The following is a 25,077-nucleotide window of genomic DNA, read 5'->3' on the forward strand; positions in this document are numbered from 1 at the left end:
GAGTTTACAAGCTGCAGTTGAGTTCCAACCCAAATCACCCCATGTTGTGTTCATGATGTCTAATAATTTTCTTTAACAAAAGCAGTGTTCCTTAGATGTTATGCTACCTCTGATTACCAACCTCACTGCATGCTTATGCTTAACTGTTCTCTCATGTCTTATTAAAAAATAAAAGTGCAATTTCCTTCACTTGCCATGTTATTGTTTGAAAATGTATGACGGTATAAGGCTTATTGAAGCTGATGTAGCAATAAAAGCTAGTTGTAACCATCTGCACAATATAAATAAAGAATTTAAAAAAAGAAATGGGGTCTACAACACCAGGACCTAAGGAACAGACTGTGCAAAACAGCTTCTTAGATAACTCAGCACCAAGCAGCCGTGTACAAAATGTTAGAAGAGACAGCAAACAATGAGATGCACAATCAAGTTGCAAGGATTGTGTACCAAGACATCTGCGCAGGATATGGGCTAGACCTGCCTCTTTCCAGATAGGAGTTACATAAAGGGTATTCAAGAAGATCTTGTGGGGACTTCCTGATTCAGACAGATAAGCAAGTATTGGACAACCAACTTCTTGGTGGAAGACGAGGAGCAGAATACTCCAATTGTGGTGAATGTGGCTATACCCTGTGACCATAACATCAAGAAGAATCAACATGAGAAGGTGATCAAATACTGAAAGGGGAACTGGAAAGGATGTGTAAGATGAAGTAATAGTAGTCACAGTTGTGATAGGAAATATTGGGGCAAATGGCTTCTTCAGATTCCAAGTAGGACATCTGAAATCACTGTCCAGAATGGTGTAGTTCCAGGAACAGCTAAGATACTGCACAAAACCCTCAGACTCACCGGCCTCTGGTAAATAACCTGAAAATGAGGACTACACAAAAATACCACCTGGAAGAATGAGAAAAACATTTTTAAAATGTTAAATAAAACCCTTGATAAAGACAGCCAGTTGGTGCCGAAGCGTTGGGGAGTATTGGTGGCTCCTATTTCTGTCTTGGTAGGACTATAGAAATTAGGTAATTCCTGTGAGATGCCTTTTTTGTCGCTTTGTCTTTTTGTTTTATGCATTGACTATATTTGTTTAAATACAGGATTTATATTATTATTAGTGGTTGTTATAGTGTGCATTCTGTATCTTGTACAAATAAAAATAAAACCAAATGCAGTGGTCAGCATTATCATCTTCCAAGAGGACCAGCCAGATGACAAAAACAGTGTGATTAGTTACAAATACCAGTAATTGGAATAAACAAATAAAAATAATAACTGTTGAACATGCTGAAGAGTTGAAAAAAAAAACCTTTTGAGTGAGGAAAAAGGTTAAATTATGGCTTCACTATTAATGGGCTACAGTGAATGTGAGGGTGCTTCCATCCTTCCATCCTCAAAATTTCAAAAAAGGTAGTTCATAAGTACAAGATCAAGCCACAGACATTAGGGACAACAGAATGGTAGAAGGCAAAAATTACTTTCCACTGACCAGGATGACCTCCAACTAATATGAATGTCACTCAACATTCAGTATGACCTACAAAAAGAATTGCAGAATGGCAAATGGCAGCTGTGGTGAAGTTCACTGCGCTGATCATACAAAACAGTCTCCTAGGGGTAGGGCTGGAGTCAGACAAAGTTAAAAAGTACCCTAATCAATGATGGGCAAGGAAGAGGCAGGCTGAGGTTTGCATAACTCCATAAGGATTGGACTGGAGTAAGGTCTCCATCTCTGATCCAACCAATTTTCAGCTTTGCCCGACACGTGGTCATCTAATGGTTAGGTAGAGATGAAGAAAGGCCTACTAACTACAGTATCTTGTACCCACTTTGAAATTTGATGGAGGATCAGTGATTATGTGGGGGTAATTCAGCAAGGCTGGAATTGTTAGATTCATCTTTTCTGAAGAAGGCATGAATCAAGCCACATTCAAGGTTATCTTGGATGAAAACATGCTTCTTCTGCACTAACAATGTCCCCATACAGCCATGCCAATCAAGCTGTGGAGGAAGTTCAAGTCCCTGTCATTGCTAGACAAATCTCCACACCTGAACCCAATTGACAACCTCTGGAATGTGATCAAAAGAATGTGATCTGACCCCCATATTGATAAAAGGGAGGTTAAATCCTCCCGCATGCCCCACCTGCCGCTCATGGGTTAGGACGTGGGGGGACATTAGGTCCCCCCCATTTTTTATTGATTTAGGGTCCCTACCTGCCGCTCATGGGTGGGGACCTGTGGAGGACATTATTTATTTAGCGTCCCCACCCGCCACTCATAGGTGGGGACCTGGGGGGGAAATTAGGCCCCCCCCATTATTTATTTATTTATTTAGGGTCCCCACCCACCGCTCATGGTGGGAACTTGGGGGGGGGGACATTAGGTCCCCTCCCCCATTATTTATTTATTTATTTAGGGTCCCCACCTACCGCTCATGGGTGGGGACCTGGGGGGGACATTAGGTCCCCCCTTTAATTAATTAGAGTCACTACCCTAATTTCCCCCATTTATATTAATAGACCTATGCCCCCCCATTTTAGTTATTTGTGATCCCCACCATGGGGGAACGGGGGAACTGTGCCAGATCCCTCCCTTATTGCACTAGTGACTTGGCAGCAATAGCTGCCCAGTCACTAGTAGTTTTAAATGACCTCCTGCATGCCCCTACTTGCAGCATGCCCTACTCGTGGCATGCTGCAAGTAGGGGCATGCAAAAGGATTTAACCTCCCTTTTATCAATATGGGGGTCATAGTTACCCCCATACTGATTTATATTTAGCTTATGACAGCTGTCATTTAAAACTGGATATAAATGTATCCTATATAGAAGTGTATCCTATATAGAAGAGCTACTGTAAGAGTACCTGTAAAAAGTAGCTATTTAGATCTAAATAGCTACTTTTTCATATTGCAACATTGTTATAGTTTTTGCTATAACTTTTGGTTAATTGTACTCTTACCGTAGCTCTCTATAAAATACTGAATTTTATATCTAGTTTTAAATGACCACTGGCCACTGGCTGCTCTCTGTTTAGGCGACATGCCCCTACTACACGGGGGACCTGGCACATGCGGCAGGATTTTTAACCTGTGCCACGTCCCCCCTTATTGCATTAGTGATGCCCAGTCACTAGTACTTTTAAATTTGTTTAGGTGACATTGTTGCCAACGATTTGGACATAAAAGGGACACCATAGTGTCAGGAAAACCACTTGGTTTTCCTGACACTATAGTACCCTGAGGGTGCCCCCACCCTCAGGGTCCCCCTCCCGCGGCACTGAAGGGGTTAAAACCCCTTCAGCTACTCACCCTTTTCCCCCGCCGGGCTCCCTTACCTCTCCTCCCCCGCCGACGTCAACCTTTTTGTTATGCTTTCCTATGGACGCTCTGCTTGATTGAGGCATAATATGCAATATGCAATCATTGCCGACGCGCCTCTAGTGGCTGTCTGGAAGACAGCCACTAGAGGCTGGCTTAACCCCAGATATACCGTAGCTCTCTATAAAATACTGAATTTTATATCTAGTTTTAAATGACCACTGGCCACTGGCTGCTCTCTGTTTAGGCGACATGCCCCTACTACACGGGGGACCTGGCACATGCGGCAGGATTTTTAACCTGTGCCACGTCCCCCCTTATTGCATTAGTGATGCCCAGTCACTAGTACTTTTAAATTTGTTTAGGTGACATTGTTGCCAACGATTTGGACATAAAAGGGACACCATAGTGTCAGGAAAACCACTTGGTTTTCCTGACACTATAGTACCCTGAGGGTGCCCCCACCCTCAGGGTCCCCCTCCCGCGGCACTGAAGGGGTTAAAACCCCTTCAGCTACTCACCCTTTTCCCCCGCCGGGCTCCCTTACCTCTCCTCCCCCGCCGACGTCAACCTTTTTGTTATGCTTTCCTATGGACGCTCTGCTTGATTGAGGCATAATATGCAATATGCAATCATTGCCGACGCGCCTCTAGTGGCTGTCTGGAAGACAGCCACTAGAGGCTGGCTTAACCCCAGATATAAACATAGCAGTTTCTCAGAAACTGCTATGTTTACATCCGGCAGGATTAACCCTAGAGGGACCTGACACCCAGACCACTTCATTGAGCTAAAGTGGTCTGGGTGACTATAGTGTCCCTTTAATGACTGTGTGTTGAGTTATTTTGAGGGGACAGCAAATTTACACTGTTATACAGGCTGTACACTTACTACATTACATTGTATCAGAGTGTCATTTCTTCATTGTTGTCACATGTAAAGATATAATAACATATTTACAAAAATGTGAGGGGTGTACTTACTTTTGTGAGATACTGTATATCACTCACTCATTCACTAAACAGCAATTTCAAGTCTCACAGAAAGTAATAGTTTTATTTAAAACACCAGGCAAAACATTAATGGGGGTTTAGTTACAGTGTATGATCATACATTGCATAAGCCTGCCACACAGTCAATGTACTCCATTTTTGGCAGGTCCTACACTAGCAACCTAATGCTTGCTTTTATGAGATGAATCCACTTACTTGGGAAATGTGAGTTGCGCTTATTTTTTACTACAAAAAAAAGCATAACAAAATGTAATATTATTGAGTTATTAGCAATAATCAGCATGGTTTTATGAAACATAGGTCATGTCAAACTAACCTAATTGCATTCTACGAAGAAGTAAGTAGAAATATAGATCAGGGTGTTGCAGTGGATGTGATCTACTTGGATTTTGCCAAGGCATTTGATACGGTTCCTCACAATAGGTTAGTCTTCAAACTAAAAGAACTTGGTCTAGATGAATATTCTTGTTCTTGGGTAGAACATTGGCTTAAGGATAGAGTACAGCGAGTTGTCATAAATGGTACATTTTCAAGCTGGACAAAAGTGGTAAGTGGTGTCCCTCAGGGTTCTGTTCTGGGACCGCTTCTATTTAACATATTTATAAATGATCTTGAAATGGGCATTGAAAGCCATGTATCAGTGTTTGCAGATGACACAAAACTTTGTAAAGTAATAAAATGTGAGCAGGGAATTGCCTTGCTGCAGAGGGATTTGGATAGATTGGGGGACTGGGCACTAAAATGGCAGATGAAATTTAACGTAGAAAAATGCAAAGTTATGCACTTCGGGGTTAAGAATGCACAAGCAATTTACACCCTAAATGGTAGTGAACTAGGGATAACCACACACGAGAAGGATTTGGGAATTGTTATAGACAACAAATTAGGTAGCAATATGCAATGTCAATCTGCCGTTGCTAAGGCCAGTAAGGTTTTGTCATGTATAAATAGGGGCATAAATTCTCGAGATGAAAATATAATTTTGCCTCTTTATAAATCGCTGGTAAGACCACACCTTGAATATGCTGTGCAATTTTGGGCACCTGTTCTAAAGAAGGATATCATGGCACTAGAAAAAGTGCAGAGACGAGCTACAAAATTGATAAAATAATGGAGCATTTTAGTTATGAAGAAAGGTTAAAAAATTTAAATCTCTTCAGTTTGGAAAAACGGCGCCTTAGAGGGGATATGATAACATTATACAAATATATTCGGGGCCAGTACAAACCATTATCTGGAAATCTATTCATAAACAGGGCTATACATAGGACACGAGGACACACATTTAGGCTTGAAGAATGGAGATTTAATCTAAGGCAAAGAAAAGGTTTTTATACAGTAAGAGCAATAAGGATATGGAATTCTCTGCCTGAAGAGGTGGTTTTGTCAGAGTCCATACAGATGTTTAAACTGCAATTGGATAAATACTTGCAAAAACATAACCTACAGGGATATAATTTCTAATTAGTGGGGTAATAGCTGCTTGATCCAAGGAGACATCTGACTGCTATTTTGGGGTCAAGAAGGAATTTTTTTCCTAGTTTGTTGCAAAATTGGAAGCTCTTCAGACTGGGTGTTTTGCCTTCTTTTGGATCAACAGCAAAAGCATATGTGAGGAAGGCTGAACTTGATGGACGCAAGTCTCTTTTCAGCTATATAACTATATACAAAAGATGTGGAATAGGTGGCGCTATATAGTTAAACGTATAAGTTGAAAAGTAAATGTAAGCTGCTGTATACACTCTATGGGTACTCCTCAAAACCCACCATACATAGACAATCACCAAAGAACAATAAAAACGTCAGGCTTAACCGGTGTTTCCACCTTCTAAGCCTTCAGATTCTAAGAGTGCAGCGCTGTATTATATGTGAGGTAAGTGTGTTTTTCCAATAGTTCAAAAACACTTACCCTTTACGTTTGAGAAAAAAACATAAAGGGTAACATATAATACAGCGCTGCACTCTTAGAAACTGAAGGCTTAGAAGGTGGAAACACCGGTTAAGCCTGACGTTTTTATTGTTCTTTGGTGATAACAAAATGTGACATTGAAATGCATCTAAGTTGGTTCTGGTGTGCGGAAACCGACATGCCAGTAGGCTTGTAAAATAAAGGGGCACAACTGTAATGCAAAACACATCATTTATATCAATATAACAAAGTAAAACAATGGACAAATGTTCAATTAGACCTCGAAATGCCTGTTTTCATTTCCAGTTGGGGAATATAACGGTTTTCATGCCTCCCAACAATAGTGAAGGGTAGGCCGGCCTGAGAGGGGACTTCACCAGTGACATGATTTACTGGTGATGCCTATAATGAGCAGGTTCACCCAGAAAAGAGACAGACCTGCCCACTGAAGGACAGAAGAAACCTGTCTGGCTACCTCGAACCTGCAGAACCTTGAAGAGAGTAGCCAGAGCACATTCTGCAGGGTCCATGGTATTGTGCATCAGCAGAAGAGAGCAACTCGACATCAGAGCCTCCTCTTATCCCTACTCTGATCACCTGTCAGGACACTGCTAGGTGGAGAGATCTTCCAAATGCACATGAGTGAATTTTATTGGATATTATATTGATTGGTTAGTGGGACTCGAAAACATAAGAAAGAGGAAGCAGGTAAGTATAAAAACAAAATCATATTCGCTTTTTTTTACAGCCTGCAAAGTAAGGCAACTGTCTCAAACATTTCAATGAGATGCATGTCCCTTTAACCCCTTAAGGACCAAACTTCTGGAATAAAAGGCAATCATGACATGTCACACATGTCATGTGTCCTTAAGGGGTTAATAAGTAGAAAAAAAGAGGAAACATAATAGAGGAAAAAAGGGCTGAGAAAGGATACTGTTTCAGGGAAAATGGACAGTGTAGTTATTTATGTCATCAAGTCCATGGGAATCAGGAAACATAAACTTGTGGTTAGGTTTAGCTGGGGGCTGAACTGGTGTAAATACAATGTCATCCAGAAAGCAAAGGTCAGAAGTTAATTTAAATGCACATGAAAAAGCAGAAAATGTAATCAACTTGTTTATCTAATATGTAAAATCATATTGTTTCTGTACCACTCGTATAAAGGATGGCACACCAAAAAGATACACACAAAAAAGTGATATTGTAAAAAAAAAAAAAAAGTGAAGAAAAGACAGAGTGGGTGCTATGAGATGCACCTCAGATTGCCATCAAACACAACAGAAACATTAACCCCTTAAGGGGTGAGGAAGTTGTACAAGTTCAGATCAAAACAAAAACGTAAACATAACTTTGAATTTGCGCTATATGTCTGTTAACCCCTTAAGGACTGAGCCAAATGTACACGTTGTGATCAAAACAAAACGTAAACAAAAACTGGAATTTGCGCTATATGTCTGTTCAGGCGTAATTCACCTCTTTCAGTTTATGTGCACCCACACTTATTATATATATCATTTTATTCAGGGGAAACAGGGCTTTCATTTAACATCAAATATTTAGGTATAAAACACAATTTAATATGAATAAAATATTAAAAAATGGGAGAAAATAAGAATTTTTAAAAAATGTTTAGTTCTACGTGACATTCTAACTGTGAATGTCATAATACTGTTTGATTTTACTGCAATAAAATACACATATTTGTAATCAGCGATGTCTCACATGTAAAATAGTACCCCCTATGTACAGGTTTTATGGTGTTTTGGGAAGTTACAGGGTCAAATACAGCATGTTAAATGTTTGTTTTTTTTTACATTGAAATTCGCCAGTTTGGTTACGTTGCCTTTGAGACCGTATGGTAGCACAGGAATGAGAATTACCCCCATGATGGCATACCATTTGCAAAAGTAGAAAACCCAAGGTATTGCAAATGGGGTATGTCCAGTCTTTTTAGTAGCCACTTGGTCACAAACACTGGCCAAAATTAGTGTTAATATTTGAAAATGCAAAAAACCCGTACGGTCTCAAAGCCAACGTAACCAATCTGACAAATTTCAATATGAAAAAATTAAAACGTAAGCCTTATATTTGACTCTCTACCTTTTGAAAACACCATAAAACCTGTACATGTTATACTTAGGAGACTTTGCTGAACACAAATATTAGTGTTTCAAAATGGTAAAACATATCACAACAATTATATTGTCCGTGTAAGTGCCATTTGGGTGTGAAAAATGCAAAAAAATTAACTTTCACTGACAATATCGTCGTTGTAATACATGTTACTGTTTTGAAACACTAATATTTGTGTTCAGCGAAGTCTTCCGAGTAAAACCGTACCCCCCATGTACAGGTTTTATGGTGTCTTGGAAAGTTACAGGGTTAAATATAGTGATAGCAAATTAAATTCCCTGGACTTTCTATATATAGAAAATAGATGTATCCCCTGCACTCACGCTTGAAAGGCAGTCCTCCAAGTAATGTAGAAAAAACAGAAGGGAAGGCTGCTCTCCGGACTTTTAAAACATAAAAATTTATTCAATTATCATTAAAAACGACCAACGTTTCGGTCCCCGTTCGGGACCTTCCTCAGGGTCAAAAAATAGAACAGCAAAACAATACAGTACAGTGCAGCAGTGACCAATATATACCAAAATATTCAATTAGCTTACTCACTCAGGTGTGTTCCCGTGTGTTCCCGCCGTCGCCCTGTGCTCTTCCGGGTATGCGCGCGCATCCATGCGCGTCACGCCCTCTCCATTACGTACCTACGTATCGGATTGCCCATCACCCTGGATACCATGTCAACAAACAGCCCGTTCATAGAAACCAGTGCTGTGATCAACAGGATGAAAGAGTCTACAAGTGTACAATGGGAAAGTGCACATACCCGGAAGAGCACAGGGTGACGGCGGGAACCCACGGGAACACACCTGAGTGAGTAAGCTAATTGAATATTTTGGTATATATTGGTCACTGATGCACTGTACTGTATTGTTTTGCTGTTCTATTTTTTGACCCTGAGGAAGGTCCCGAACGGGGACCGAAACGTTGGTCGTTTTTAATGATAATTGAATAAATTTGTATGTTTTAAAAGTCCGGAGAGCAGCCTTCCCTTCTGTTTTTATATATATATATATATATATATATATATATATATATATATATATATATTATTTCTTCTACATGTATTTTGATATCAATATATATATATATTTTTTTTTTATTACATTTTTTAACGTATTTACAGATTTATTTTATATTTTATATAATTATATATATATATATATATTTAATCAATATCATTGTACGTGTATTTTGATATTAATATATATGTATAATTAAATATATATATTAATATTAAAATACACTTAGACAGTGTATGTGTATGTGTGTGTGTATATATATATATATATATATATATATATATATATAATCTAAGTATATATTATTTATTTTTACACTGATTTAACATGTTTTATTTCATTTCCAGACAGCAGGGGGAGTACCTGTCATTACAGGCACTCCCCCTGCTGGCAAGGCCTTGGACGGCTATGCCGTCCTTGTGATCGCGAGGTCCTCGCAAGGACCTCGCGATCATATGGCCCAGGGGGGGCGAAGAGAACGGAGGGGGACTCCCTGGGCTCCCAGGTGAGTCCCCATACCGCGATCGCCGGTGTGGGATCGCCGGCGACCGGGTAAGTACAAAGGATGGTTTGGCCGTTCTATGCCGCCCTGCGGCGTTAGAGCCGCTTCCTTAAGGACGGCATAGAACGCCCGCCGTCCTTAAAGGGTTAACTTACCAGTGGAACATAAGGGAGGATAATGTCAAATGAAAATATTTTTTATGATGATAATCTTTATGATTGTAGTTTGTGTCTCTCCTTTTACTCTTTTTCTGTTTGTATACGCAACTGTTTGTACACTATTTATCGCCAGTACATGTAACGTGTTTTTTTTTCACCTTTTTTGACACTATGTAGTGGTTTTCATAAAGCACATGTTATCAATTTTATAATGGATGGATATGTCCCCCTCTGTTTCTTTTTGTTTGTTTAATTTATATGTATTCTTATTCATTGTTTTACAATGATTGCTATTGTCAGAAATAAAAACCTTTCAATAAAAAATATTTAAAAAAGAAACAACTTCATTATTTCTGTTGTAGAATCTCATGTCTCTAGAGTGGGACCAACCATTGAATGATGCACGCAAACTAATTGTGCAGTTTGACCAGGAATCCCATGTATTGTGTGGTAGATAGTGTAGTTTCCGTCTTTATTGTGAAAATGTATGATAAAATAATAATTTTGAGTGGACTGTGGTCTGATTGCAAACTGATACTGCACGGAACTAAGAGGGAGATATAAATGTTTTGTCGGATGATCTATAGGGTTATTAACTAAACCATGCGTTTAGTTGCAGATTTAGAGCCATGAATAAAGGTTGTGCCAGACTGAGTATGAAGATCAAATAACTAGATTTTTTTTTTAGATAATGTTAATTAATAAATAATTAATAATGGTGATCACGTTTTTACGCACATGCTACTACTTCCTTTCCTATCCTCTGATCTCTCACACCCACACCTAGACTTTGTCTACTTAATTTCCATCACTGAATTGGTCAACATACTTTAAAAAAAATATATATATATGAATTGTACCTTTGGTGAGACGTTATTGTACTTCATTATATAAAAATGTTGTACTTAATTTTTGTTGTTGGTCATTTCTGTATAATTTTTAAATTGTACCTTTATTACTGTCTTAATTTAACAATACTCTCGAATATCAGAATGTCCAGGAGGAGCAGGAAATCCTTGCAATGGCCACGGTACCTGCCTGGATGGAAAAAATGGCAATGGGACATGCATTTGTGATGTAAGTAACATATTTAAATACATGCACACAATAATTCTTTATCGTGAAATTCTAATCTGAATTTACTAATAGACTAAGAACAAAAAATTGCATAGCTGTATCAAATCTGAAGTTTTAATGTTTCAAAATGTAGCTTTTTAGCATATAAAAAAAACAATTGGAGAATCTACTCTGACCATTATGTTTTTACTTATGGATGCACACCCAAATCATTTTTAAATCCCTGTGCTATATTAACCTTTTATTACATTGACTGAAAGGCTAGTTCGGAGATCAACTTTTGTCAACCAGGGGAGGACTGGTGCGCAGCTACAAATGAATATTCCAGTTTGGGTACACATTACTTCTCATTACATTCTACTACTCCAACCCTTGAGAAGTGGGGGCATGTACTATGTAAAATGCCCTGCTGTGCAATATGAAGAAGGTGTCACCCCTCCCTCCCTCCCTCCCCCCCCCCCCCCCCTTCGATTTGCAGAATAAGCTGCAAAAAAGTTTAAACTTACTTGGGATCCTCACCCACTCTGATAGCACAGGGGCCTCACACAGTCCAATCACCAGCTTCTCCTGGAAAAGGCTGTGATTGAACTAAATCACAGTCCCCAACCACATTCACTCTCTCTGGGTCAGTGATGGAATTTCTCCCATTTTCGGAATATAGTGAAGTAGGAGGGAGATCCTAAAGGGAGGGAGGGTTGGGAGGGAGAGATAGCTTCCCCTTTCTGGTGCTCTGTCTGCAAGGGGAAGATTGTTATGTCTGTCGGCAGCAGCATGCAGTGCCCTCTGACGACAGACAAAAACTTTGCACAGAACTGGTATTGGCATCACAGAACAGAGTTCCTGTTTGCCTATTTCACGTGTGTGCTGTCAATTTCCCATGTGTGCTGGCATAGCACACAATTATCAATATCACTGAAATGGTCATGTTAGTTGGCGTAAGTGTTCTGGTTCATGATATTTCCTGATATTGTTCATAAACATATATGGTTCAAAAACATATGTAAATCAGGATAATCACGTGATTATGTTGTGATTTGTAAAAACAATTATTGGTCTTGTATTTCATCAGTTTTCAAACATTACATAACATTACACTAGCTTTAACATCATTGGCTGATGTAGGTTCATACTGTACTATTAATACCCATGTTAACTATCATCATTATTTTTTTCCATTGATTCTGTGACTGAAAATAGCTGCTTGTTAACTGATACTTTATAAAACATCAGTCATTATTTTAGGCTGTTTTGTATTGTTTGCTTGTTGTTGTTTTTTTTGTGTGTGTGTGTGTGTGTACCTTAATCATTGCCTAATATTCTACTTGGGAACTTTGTATTTTGACAGTGAATTTTAACTTTGGTTTCTCCAGAAATCCCTGTAATAGTGACTACTTTCTGTATCCTTGAACCTTTCCATTAGTATACTTGTATCACTTAGCCTGGACTGCTTGACTATTCTTTTAGGTTTTGCAAAGTAATTTATTCTGTACCACAATAATACAATAGTTTGCAAACCAGGGATGTTTTGCACTACATCTCCCATAATGCTTTGCCAGCATTATGGCTTTAATAGCATTATGAGATGTAGTCCACAATATTTAAAGTGACAAAGGTTGTCTACCCCTGGTCTAAACCCTTGCTGGAGCAGAGCTTTTCTTCCTGACACACTTCTCTGTTTAATTCCTCCATTTTGGGTGCAAACTCTTCATCTGAATTGTGCTGTTTAACTCCTCTGCTGCTGGCGGTGTAACTCCACCTCCCACAGCATCACTGGAGCATCATTAGCTAGCTCCAAACAAGAGATCTCATTTAATAGAGGTACCAGTCTTTCTTTCACACAAATTCACTGCTCGGATTTATGTTGTCTCAGTTTTAATATAGCATTTTCTATACTAGTGTGTACAGCAATTTTAGTAAATTAACCAATATGCAACACAGAAATGTCCTATGTAATCTAACGTGATTTAATAGACATACCTGAATTAAATACTGATGAGAACCATCTTTTATTGTTTAATGATGCGCAATGTTTTTGAGATGGAAGTGGAAGCATGCCTTTGGAATGTCTTTCGAATGAAAGCCGCACCTTTAAAACATCCTGGGATCTATCTTTTGGGCACCCCTGGTATACAGTAATTTGAGTAGAAGTGAGTGATTCTGTAAATGTTATTAATAAAAGAATGAAATCCTTTCACATATCCAATCAGTGGCAACACTATTCTACTGATATGTGTGGACCAGGGGATGTCAATGGAACATGGACCAACAGGTATGGTCTTACATTGAGGGGCGCACCGGACCATCCATACACCTTCCTCCAACTAGTACAGCAGCGCAGTTGTCCATCCAGGAAACCGCACCTCCGATTTATAACCTAGACATGACTAGTCCAACATTCAAAATGTATTCTTTAAATGTTAAAAGCCTCAACAGCACACACAAACATTGCCTAGCTGTCCAAGATATGCACATATCCCAAGAGGTGATAGTCTGCTTTCAGGAGACCCATCTCTGCTCCCGTAAACCCCCACAAATACATACAAGAAAATACCCCCAAGCATATCATGCTTACTCCCCACACAAATCAAAAGGAGTCTCTATACTCTTTCACTCAGACTCGGTATTCCAGTAAAGCGCACAATATGTGGATCTGTTGGGACATCTACTGATTCTGGTGGGGTCTCTAAATGGGATTCTCATCACCATAGCATCCGTGTATGCCCCCAACAAGGCTCAGATATCGTTCATCCATAAGGCACTAAAAAACTGAACTTTAGACGCTGAGTTAGATTTGACTAGAACAAAACATACGACCCTCTGCCCTTTGCAATGCAAACAGCACATTATTCTCTAAATTAGTGTTTGCTTATAACTTATATGATTCCTGGCGAATTAAATATCCCTCAAAGAAAGATTACACATATTATTCACAAGCCCATTTGACTTACTCTCATATAGACCTATTTCTCGTGGATAAACATACCTTATTAAACATAGAGGCGGTAGTCATAGGGGCACAAACCTGGTCAGACCATGCCTCGGTTGTGGTCACGTTTCACACACTCTACCCGGCTAGAGGGAGAGGGAAGTGGAGACTTAATGGGGGACTGTTGGACTGTTGGACGACGCCACCACCCTGTCTATGGTCACGAAAGCGGCCTCAGACTATTTCAGGGAAAACAAATCTCACTCACTTGCTCTGCATTCCCTGTGGGGGGCTCACAAAGCTGTTATGAAGGGGGTTTTAATTCAGAGTGGTTCACCAGAGGCGGCTCTAGACTTTATGAGGCCTTAGGCGAAATGCAAACATGAGGCCCCACTAACAAAAAAGTGTCACATATACACATTGATGCGCTGTCTACCTGTGTATGTGCCTGAGAGTGTGTCTGACAGAGAGTATCCTTGTGTGTCTGAATGTATGTCTCTGTGAGCATGTTTGCGTTTTTGTCTGAGACCCTATGTGTATGGGGTAGCTGCTTGAAGTGTGTTGTGGGGGGTGATGGTGAGAGGGGAAGGTGATGGTGAAAAGGAGAAGGGGTGCGATGGTGAGAGGGAGCGATGGTGAGAGGGAGCGGGGGTGCGATGGTGAGAGGGAGCGGGGGTGCGATGGTGAGAGGGAGCGGGGGTGCGATGGTGAGAGGGAGAGGGGGGTGATGGTAATGTGAGAGGGAGCGGGGGGTGATGGTAATGTGAGAGGGAGGGGGTGATGGTAATGTGAGAGGGAGGGGGTGATGGTAATGTGAGAGGGAGGGGGTAATGTGAGAGGGAGGGGGGTAATGTGAGAGGGAGGGGGGTAATGTGAGAGTGAGGGGGGTAAAGTGAGAGTGAGGGGGGTAAAGTGAGAGTGAGAGGGGGTAATGTGAGAGTGAGGGGGGTAATGTGAGAGTGAGGGGGGTAATGTGAGAGTGAGGGGGGTAATGTGAGAGTGAGGGGGGTAATGTGAGAGTGAGGGGGGTAATGTGAGAGTGAGGGGGGTAAAGTGAGAGTGAGGGGGGTAAAGTGAGAGTGAGAGGGGGTAATGTGAGAGTGAGAGGGGGTGATGTGAGAAGGAGGGGGTGATGTGAGAAGGAGGGGGTGATGGTGAGTGGGGTGAGGCTGAGGGTGGTGACGGAGGGTTATGCTGAGGGTGGTGGGGGGTGATGCTGAGGGTGGCGGGGGGGGGGGTGATGCTGAGGGTGGCGGGGGGGTGATGCTGAGGGTGGCGGGGGGGTGATGCTGAGGGTGGCGGGGGGGGTGATGCTGAGGGTGGCGGGGGGGTGATGCTGAGGGTGGCAGGGGGGGTGATGCTGAGGGTGGCAGGGGGGTGATGCTGAGGGTGGCAGGGGGGGTGATGCTGAGGGTGGCAGGGGGGGGTGATGCTGAGGGTGGCAGGGGGGGGTGATGCTGAGGGTGGCGGTGGGTGATGCTGAGGGTGGCGGGGGGGTGATGCTGAGGGTGGCGGTGGGGGTGATGCTGAGGGTGGCGGGGGGGGTGATGCTGAGGGTGGCGGGGGTGGTGAGGCTGAGGGGGGTGGTGAGGCTGAGGGTGGTGGGGGGTGGTGAGGCTGAGGGTGGTGGGGGTGAGGCTGAGGGTGGTGGGGGGTGAGGCTGAGGGTGGTGAGGCTGAGGGGGGTGATGCTGAGGGTGGCGGGGGGGTGATGCTGAGGGTGGCGGTGGGGGTGATGCTGAGGGTGGCGGGGGGGTGATGCTGAGGGTGGCGGTGGGGGTGATGCTGAGGGTGGCGGGGGGGTGATGCTGAGGGTGGCGGGGGTGGTGAGGCTGAGGGGGGTGGTGAGGCTGAGGGTGGTGGGGGGTGGTGAGGCTGAGGGTGGTGGGGGTGAGGCTGAGGGTGGTGGGGGGTGAGGCTGAGGGTGGTGAGGCTGAGGGTGGTGAGGCTGAGGGTGGTGGGGGGTGAGGCTGAGGGTGGTGAGGCTGAGGGTGGTGAGGCTGAGGGGGGTGATGCTGAGGGGGGTGGGGGGAGTGATGCTGAGGGTGGTGGTGATGCTGAGGGTGGTGGGGGTGATGGTGAGGGTAGGGGGGGTGAGGCTGAGGGTGGTGGGGGGTGATGCTGAGGGTGGCGGGGGGTGATGCTGAGGGTGGCGGGGGGGTGATGGTGAGGGTGGGGGGTGAGGGTGGGGGGGTGAGGGTGAGGCTGGGGGGGTGAGGCTGAAGATGGTGGGGGTGAGGGTGGGGGGGTGAGGCTGAGGGTGTGGGGGGGTGAGGCTGAGGGTGGTGGGGGGTGATGAGGGTGGGGGGTGAGGCTGAGGGTGGTGGGGGGTGATGGTGAGGGGGGTGAGGCTGAGGGTGGTGGGGGGTGATGGTGAGGGTGAGGCTGAGGGTGGTGGGGGGTGATGGTGAGTGAGGCTGAGGGTGATGGTTGGTGATGGGGGTGGTGAGGCTGTGGGGGGGTACGGCTGGGGGTGGTGATGGTGGTGGGGGGTGATGGGGAGGGAGAGCCTACCTTTCCCTGGTGGTCCAGTGGGCTCCCTGGTGGTCCGGTGGCCATTACTTCCGGTCTGCAGCTCCGCAGAGCTGCAGACCGTGTAATCTCGCGAGATTTCAGAGCGTTGCCGTGGTAACCCGCGGCAACGCTCTGATTGGCCAATTCTCGCGAGTCACATGGTCTGCAGCTCTGCACACTGCGGAGCTGCAGACCAGTGTCTGCGGTGGCTGGCCGGCAGCCAGGAGGGGCCTCGCACCCGGCGGCATACCGGGCAAGCCGCCTGGCCCCCTCCTGGTGTCAGGTCCTCGGTGTCAGGTCCTCCTGGTGTCAGGTCCCCAGCCAGCGCGAGGCCTTAGGCGGCCGCCTAAACCGCCTAATTAGAGAGCCGCCTCTGTTCACGACGTAAAAGGAACGCCGCAGATTAACAAACCCACCTGGCATGAGAGCTAGAGGACCTCACACAAAACAAAATCAAATCCAAAACACTAACAAAACATATGGGTATAATACAAAAAGTGCTCAATTCCCTCTTGTTGCAGGACACAGAAAGGCGGATGAGGGCACTTAAAGGACCACTCTAGTGCCAGGAAAGCATACTCGTTTTCCTGGCACTAGAGTGCCCTGAGGGTGCCCCCACCCTCAGGGACCCCCTCCCGCCCGGCTCTGGAAAGGGGAAAAGGGTTAAAACTTACCTTTTTCCAGCGCTGGGCGGGGAGCTCTCCTCCTCCTCTCCGCCTCCGTTCCTCCCCGTCGGCTGAATGCGCACGCGCGGCAAGAGCTGCGCGCGCATTCAGCCGGTCGCATAGGAAAGCATTCATAATGCTTTCCTATGGACGCTTGCGTGCTCTCACTGTGATTTTCACAGTGAGAATCACGCAAGCGCCTCTAGCGGCTGTCAGTGAGACAGCCACTAGAGGAAAAAGGGGAAGGCTTAACTAATTGATAAACATAGCAGTTTCTCTGAAACTGCTATGTTTATAAAAAAATTAGTTAACCCTAGCTGGACCTGGCACCCATACCACTTCATTAAGCTGAAGTGGTCTGGGTGCCTAGAGTGGTCCTTTAAGTTGCAATACTACATCCAAGGCAATAAAACTAGCTAACAAACTGAAGGCGAAATGCCTCCAATCTAAAATTCCCTTCATTCATGCCAAAAAACTAAATTATACAACCCATCTTATATTGTTAATAAACTAGCGAAGTACTACACTAAACTTGAAAGATGACCCATCGGTTCCCCAACCCACCACAGATTCCATCGGCCAATTCCTTAATATAGCTCTACCACAAATATCGAAACAACAAAGTGACATACTAGACAACCCATTGACGGAAAATGAAATTCGCCAATCCATTCTCTACTTACCTAAATTCAAAGCGCCGGGTCCAGATGGGTTCTCTAATTTCTACTATATCAAAACTTGAACCGGTCAAACCTTTCTCACAAAACATTTTAATGACATTAAATCTACTAGATCAATCCCTAGTGAAATGATGCAGGCTCACGTGGTAACGCTACCTAAGCCGGGTAAACCACCAACGGCATGTGAGAACCTCCGTCCCATCTCCCTACTGAATGCGGACGTTAAACTCTATGCTAAGCTTTTAGCATCTAGCATTAAACCACTGCGGACGAAGCTGGTCTCTGCAAAACAGGCAGGCAAGCTGGAGACAATACCAGACACTTTATAAATTTAATACATCAATCTCAGGGGACAGTTATGGTAATTGACGCTGAAAAAGCGTTAGATCGTCTGAACTGGGAGTACATGCAAGCTACTCTGACTAAAATGGGGTTCTCCTCTTCTTTCCTAAAATGTGTCATGACTCCCTCAGCCAAAGTTTTTTTTTATCCAATACTTTCTCTATTAGCAATGGTACCTGGCAGGGATGTCCGCTTTCCCCACTCTTTTTCCTTTTGTGTTTGGAACCCCAGTGGGCCACATTAAATCACACACTGCAATCACGGGTCTCACCACCTCAGCAGGCCCACAGAAGATAGCACTATTTATAGACGATGTGCTACTGTTCCTCACCCAACCAAACATCGTTCCCGGCATTAATGGATCTACTCAACCAATACAGGAAAATATCCTATTATAAAAACAACATAACAAAAAACTCAAGTACTGCCTCTTGGCCTTCCTCTGAACACTACACAAACATTGCAAACACAGCATCCCTTTGATCGGAAGAAATCCTCCCTAAAATATTTGGGCATAAATTTGACAAAAACAAACACACAGCTTATTAATAAGAACCATATGTCACTTACACACACACTTCAGTCACAATTAGACAAATGGCAGGGTTTGAAGATCTCATGGTTGGGGCATATCCATATGTCAAAATGATGGCATTACCCCACATATTATATCTGTTCCAATCTTTTAAAGAAATTCTAGTCATTCTTTAATGCATATATCTGTAAGAAATAAGCTCAGAGAATAACTAGGCAACTAATATGGTTACCAATGATTAAAGGAGGCCTAGGAATTCCTAATGTTAAAATGTACTATAAAGCATCAGTACTATCACAAGAAGTGGAGGTCTTGGCCATGTTGTGGTCTTTCTCGCAGTTGGGGCATAATGTAGGTAACAAGCTATGTAGCACCACCTTCTTATTGCAGAGCTGGGGGAGATGGGCTAGTGAACTGATAGGACCACAGAATCTCCTATACTTTGCCCCCATGACAACACTTAACACTATAGCCCAGGACATTCCAGTAGGGTCATGAATCCATAGAGGAATAACAACCGTTAGCACTTTATACATTGCAATGGACCTTAAACAGTTTCCAGACCTACAGAAAGAGTTTTCCCTCCCATCTAAGGAACTATTTACGTATATTAGAATAAAGCACCTTGCACGCTTTGCCAAAATAAGATTTTGCACTGAACCACAATTAACAATTTCTGGTCATGGGTGCATACGCCAAGGTACAACACTTAAAACACTTTCTCTCTGTTATAATGCCCTTAATAATGAGGACAAAACAGATAAACACCCGTATATGTTGATGTGGAAAAAAGAAGTTGGAAAACCATTTCCTCTGCCCTTATGGCTGCAGCCGTTACAAATGACACGTATGTCCTCTCACAGCCTTTCACATTGGGAGGCATATTGCAAAATACTAATGAGATCGTAGACAAAATAGGAGAGCGCAGATCTTAAAAGTAAATAAAACTAAGTATAAATAAGAATGTGAGTAAATTCAGCAGCTATACACATATAAAGATATTTAAAAACTTTACACATAATATATCACTAAAATAAAGTGTCAGCGCTGTACTTGAAAACCTAATTTAGGTGATCACTCTCAATCTGAAGTAAAACACTTATAAATGTGGATTCATGGAAATACTTCCAAGTGCAATAAATTAAATTCAATAAAACAGACCAGCATAAGTGTAGTACTCAAATAATCATAAAAAGTCTTGCTATAGGGTCCAATAAATCTTGGGTGATGATCTTTTACAGGGTTAAGATTAGTCTTGCAGCTATGTCACAGCATCTGTAGGTACATTGTTGCACTGTGGGCTTTTAACATCAGCAAGTTGTGGTACTCGTTTCTAAGACACCACGATATAAACTTTAAAATACACAGAGGCTTGGCAGCCGTTACCATCAGTGCACACTCCCACCCGATCTTAGCGCTGATAACATGAATATTCAAATGGAGAGGAGGCTGCGGCTGGCAAACAATGCTGACAGTTAGACGTGCATCCACCTTTGGCAGCAGGAAGCTGTTCACACTTCGACGCGTTTCGCCCACAATACCAAGCTTTCTCAAGATCAAACGGAGAGGAGGCTGTGGCTGGCAAACAATGATGACAGTTAGACGTGCATCCACCTTTGGCAGCAGGAAGCTGTTCACACTTCGACGCGTTTCGCCCACAATACCAAGCTTTCTCAAGATCAAACGGAGAGGAGGCTGTGGCTGGCAAACAATGATGACAGTTAGACGTGCATCCACCTCTGGCAGCAGGAAGCTGTTCACACTTCGACGCGTTTCGCCCACAATACCAGGCTTTCTCAAGATCTTGAGAAAGCCTGGTATTGTGGGCGAAACGCGTCAATGTGTTAACAGCTTCCTGCTGCCAGAGGTGGATGCACGTCTAACTGTCAGCATTGTTTGCCAGCCACAGCCTCCTCTTCGTTTGAATATTCATTTTATCAGCACTGAGATCGGGTGGGAGTGTGCACTGATGGTAACGGCTGCCAAGCCTCTATATTTTAAAGTTTATATCGTGGTGTCTTGGAAACTAGTACCACAACTTGCTGATGTTAAAAGCCCACAGTGCAACAATGTACCTACAGATGCTGTGACATAGCTGCAAGACTAATCTTAACCCTGTAAAAGATCATCACCCAAGATTTATTGGACCCTATAGCAAGACTGTTTATGATTATTTGAGTACTACACTTATGCTGGTCTGTTTTATTGTATTATATTTTATTGCACTTGGAAGTATTTCCATGAATCCGCATTTATAAGTGTTTTACTTCAGATTGAGAGTGATCACCTAAATTAGGTTTTCAAGTATAGCGCTGACACTTTATTTTGTTGATATACTAATGAGATCGTACTTGGTCCCCTCCAAATGAGCTAAGGTATATCCCACATCCTCTTCCTCCTGCTGGAGATGTAAGCACCGTGAGGGTACCATGCAACACATTTTATGGGAATGTATAGATGTACATGCAAAAGAATCCTGGGCAATAAGGGTGTAAGTGGTATTGCATCTTTTACTATTATATTATAGATATATTGTCATGAATTCTCGTGATACTGTAAAATGTATGAACTCGCAACTGCACCTTGTTGAAATATATATCAATGTATGTACCTTGATAATTGCTAATCTGATGTGTTACCTTAAAATTCAATAACAATTGAAAAAAAAAAGAACAAAATCCTTGACTGAATGTATTCAAATGTATAAATCACATTAACAAAAAATATGTAGTTAGGTAAATGTTTATTTTGAAACGTGGTATACTTTTTTTTTTGAGTTACAGAAAGAAGTGTTTTAATTAAAAAAGAAAAGAAATAGACATGTTCTAATCTTTATTATTTACACTTTGTTTACATGTAGGAGAGGTTTACTGGATTTTACTGTGATAAATGTGCAGATGAACATGTATATAACAAAGAATGTGCTGATGGTAAGTTTTAGTTCATAAGTATATTTAGTAGACAACACCTCCAAAGGCCAAAACTGTGCCGTACTAAACATAAATATTTAAAATATTTTTATTAAAATATAAATATTGTATAAATCAGGGATTTGACTAAGGAGATTGCTTAAACTGTTTTAATTGTATATGTTCCAGTTTGTGAATGTAATCATGGACTATGTAAGAATGGGGTCTCTGGAGATGGGAGTTGCATCTGTGAAGCAGGATACGCAGGAGCGAAATGTAATGAAGGTAGATCGAAAGATGTTTGAGATTATGTTCATATTGCAAAAAAAAAAAATTGCCTTTCATTTTTCATTGTATTTCTTTCTAGATTTTAGTGTGCATATTCTTTTCAATTAGTTTTGATTGATATTTTTTTTATAAAACATAATGTAATTTTGAATAAATAATTTAAAAGAAAATGTAAAAAATGAAAGAAAGGAGAAAGGGTAAAAGAAAAAAAAAAGGAAAAAAAGAAAATAGGGGGTGAGGGGGGCGGTAAGGAGGTCTATCATATCTTTCAACTCACAAAAAAAAAAAATAAGGGTTATTCACTTAGAGCAGGGATCAAGAACATTCGACCCTTCAAATGTTGTTGACTACATCTCACTTGATGCTTTGTCAGCATCATTGCTGTAAGGGCATTATGGGAGATGTAGGCCAAAGGTTCCCCACCCCTGACTTTGAGCAATATTCCACACATATAAAGTACTTTGACTGGTGTCTGTCATGTTTGTGACAGTTTATAAAAGTGCTGATTTCAAAATAAACTTTTATAACTGGGAGCTGAATACCTCCCTGACTGCCAACCAGACAGCCAGATAGGTTTTTCTATCACATGTTAACTCCACTAGTATGCCCGCCCGCCCACCTGCCTTCCCTTCTCCTCAATGAGGTCACTTCCTCCCAGCAACCACCGGGAACCGCGCAGGGGGAAGGAGTAGGGAGTCAGAGTGGGAATTCTGACTCGCATCAGGCTGAGCCACCACTGGACCCCAGGGAAGTCACCCTCCTGCATCTAAAAGGTAGGAAACCGGAGGGTGACTAAAACATTTTGTATATGTGTGTGTTTGCATTTGTGTGTCTGTATGTGTCTGTATGAATGTGTGTCTGTATGTGTGGGTAGCAATGTCTGTGACTTAGTGCAGCAATGTAAACATTGCAGTTTCTCTGGAACTGCAATGCTTTACTTTTTACTACCAAGTTCAATAGGCACACTGCACCCAGACCACTTCAATGAGCTGTGGTCTGAGTACCTATAGTGTCTCTTTAAGTTTTTCAGCAATTTGAGCTACAGTAGTTTTTCTGTCTAATAGGATTAGACAGGCTAACCTTCACTCCCCACTCGCATCAATTAGCCATGGGCAATCACGACTTGACGCCGGTTCAACACTTGTCCTTCCTTGCACCACTTTTGGTAGGTAATAACCACTGCATACTGGGAAAACACCACAGTCATCTAGCCATTACTGTTTGCCCTTGTCAAAGTTAGTCAGATATTTTCACATGTCCATATTTCCTACTTCCAACACACGAAATTCAAGATCTGACTCTTCACTTGCTGCCTAAATATCCCAGCCTTTGGCAGGTGCCATTGTAACAATAAAATCTAAGTCGGTGCTTTTAATGTTGTGGCTGATCAACGTATGCTAAGTTTCTTCAATTTAGCATGTGCAATAATGTGTTGAGAATGTAGGTTTTAAAATTGATCAAGACACCGGTCACACGTAATGGAGCCTGACATCACCGGACAAACCAATCAAGTATGCTTTAAAGGATCACTATAGCGTCAGGAAAACAAAGCGGTTTTCCTGACACTATAGTGCCCTAAGGGTGCCCCCCACGCTCAGGGTCCCCCTCCCGTGGCGCTGAAACCCCTTCAGCCACTTACCTTATTTCAGTGCTGGGCTCCCTCGGCGCTGGTTACCCCTCCTCCCCGTCCAACGTCAGCTCCCCCGTCCGACGTCACTGGAGCCGAATGCACATGCGCGGCAAGTGCCGCGAGCGCATTCAAAGTGTCCATAGGAAAGCATTTCTCAATGCTTTTCTATGGACGCTCTGTGCGATGGAGGCGAAATTCGCCTCCAGCGTCACAGAGTCGTCTATAGTGGCTGCTCAGAAGACAGCCACTAGAGGCTGGATGAAACCCCAAATGTAAACATAGTTGTTGCTCTGAAACGGTTATGTTTGCATCTGAAGGGTTAAAACCTGAAGGACCTGGCACCCAGACCACTTAATTGAGCTGACGTGATCTGGGTGACTACAGTGTCACTTTAATGTTGCAAGTTTATAGTTGAAATACTCAAAGAACTTTAAAGGGACCAAAAAGGATGTCATTGTTTTTGAATTTATTATAATGTTAACAATATATGCAACTAAATAATTAAATCAAACGTACTGGTCTTAAAATAAATCAGTTAAGTTGATTTTGTGATGATGCTTATGCTTAGAGTGACCCATTAAATATATATTGAATTGTAAGAGAGATTGTCTCTGCTACAGATGAAATAAACATCAGGACACCTTGCATTTTTCTCATAAGAGTCACCTGAAATTTCTAGACTCAAAGCTCTATATTAAAATGTCAGTTCTTTTTTTTTTTCTTCTAGAATCTTTTTCCTGTAAAGCATTAAAGTGTGGGCAGAATACCCGTTGCATAGAAATCAAAGGAAAACTTCAATGTCAGTGTATGCCTGGCTATATTAAGAAAGGAGACACTTGCCAACGTAAGTCATATGATGGACCTGTGTAATTTTGGTGACATTAAAAATGTCAAAATTTGTCAGAATTTATTGATTCTGTTAAAATAGCCTAATATTACAGTAACCACTTTTGCACTTGGTGACAGCTACTGTGCCCTATACAACAACCATTAAAAAGGCTTCCAGGATGTTAGTGAGACATCATAGATTTAGCACTGTAGAGGCCCCCCATGTATTTTCCACCAATCACTAGGCCAATCACTCTGAGACAGCCAGATGCCTCCATTAAGAACAGTATGTACCATGATCACGGTGATCGTGGCATGTACTTACCATTACTGGACAGCCAACAACCTGAATGGTTCCTACCAGTGGCGTACACACGATCCATGGGGCCCCGGTGCGAAAATTGATCCGTGGGCTCCCCCCCAGCACTTACTCTGTGCGGGCTGCGGCCGATACACATGGTGGCAGGCACTGTGAAAATCACAGTGAGAAGACGCTGGACTTCCATAGGGAAGCATTAAGTAATGCTTTCCTATGGGCGGTTTGAATGCACGCGCGGCTCTTGACGCATTTGGAGCTGAGTCTCGGATCGGAGCGGAGAGATCCCCAGCGCCAAGGGAGCCCGGTGCTGGAGAAAA

At 42.6% G+C, this 25,077-nt stretch overlaps 1 protein-coding gene across 1 annotated transcript in view; it reads left to right on the top strand.

The window, feature by feature from the left end:
• The window catches only part of STAB1 (stabilin 1), a 426,801-nt gene that overhangs the window by 37,426 nt on the left and 364,298 nt on the right, over nucleotides 1-25,077 (top strand). Inside the window, exons 4-7 of the mRNA XM_063426973.1 lie at nucleotides 11,040-11,125; nucleotides 21,647-21,716; nucleotides 21,885-21,980; nucleotides 24,341-24,457. Of these exons, the coding sequence (XP_063283043.1) occupies nucleotides 11,040-11,125; nucleotides 21,647-21,716; nucleotides 21,885-21,980; nucleotides 24,341-24,457 (369 nt within the window). The remainder of the gene's footprint in view (nucleotides 1-11,039; nucleotides 11,126-21,646; nucleotides 21,717-21,884; nucleotides 21,981-24,340; nucleotides 24,458-25,077) is intronic.

Source organism: Pelobates fuscus, chromosome 7 (assembly GCF_036172605.1).
Source record: "Pelobates fuscus isolate aPelFus1 chromosome 7, aPelFus1.pri, whole genome shotgun sequence".
Lineage (NCBI taxonomy): Eukaryota > Metazoa > Chordata > Amphibia > Anura > Pelobatidae > Pelobates > Pelobates fuscus.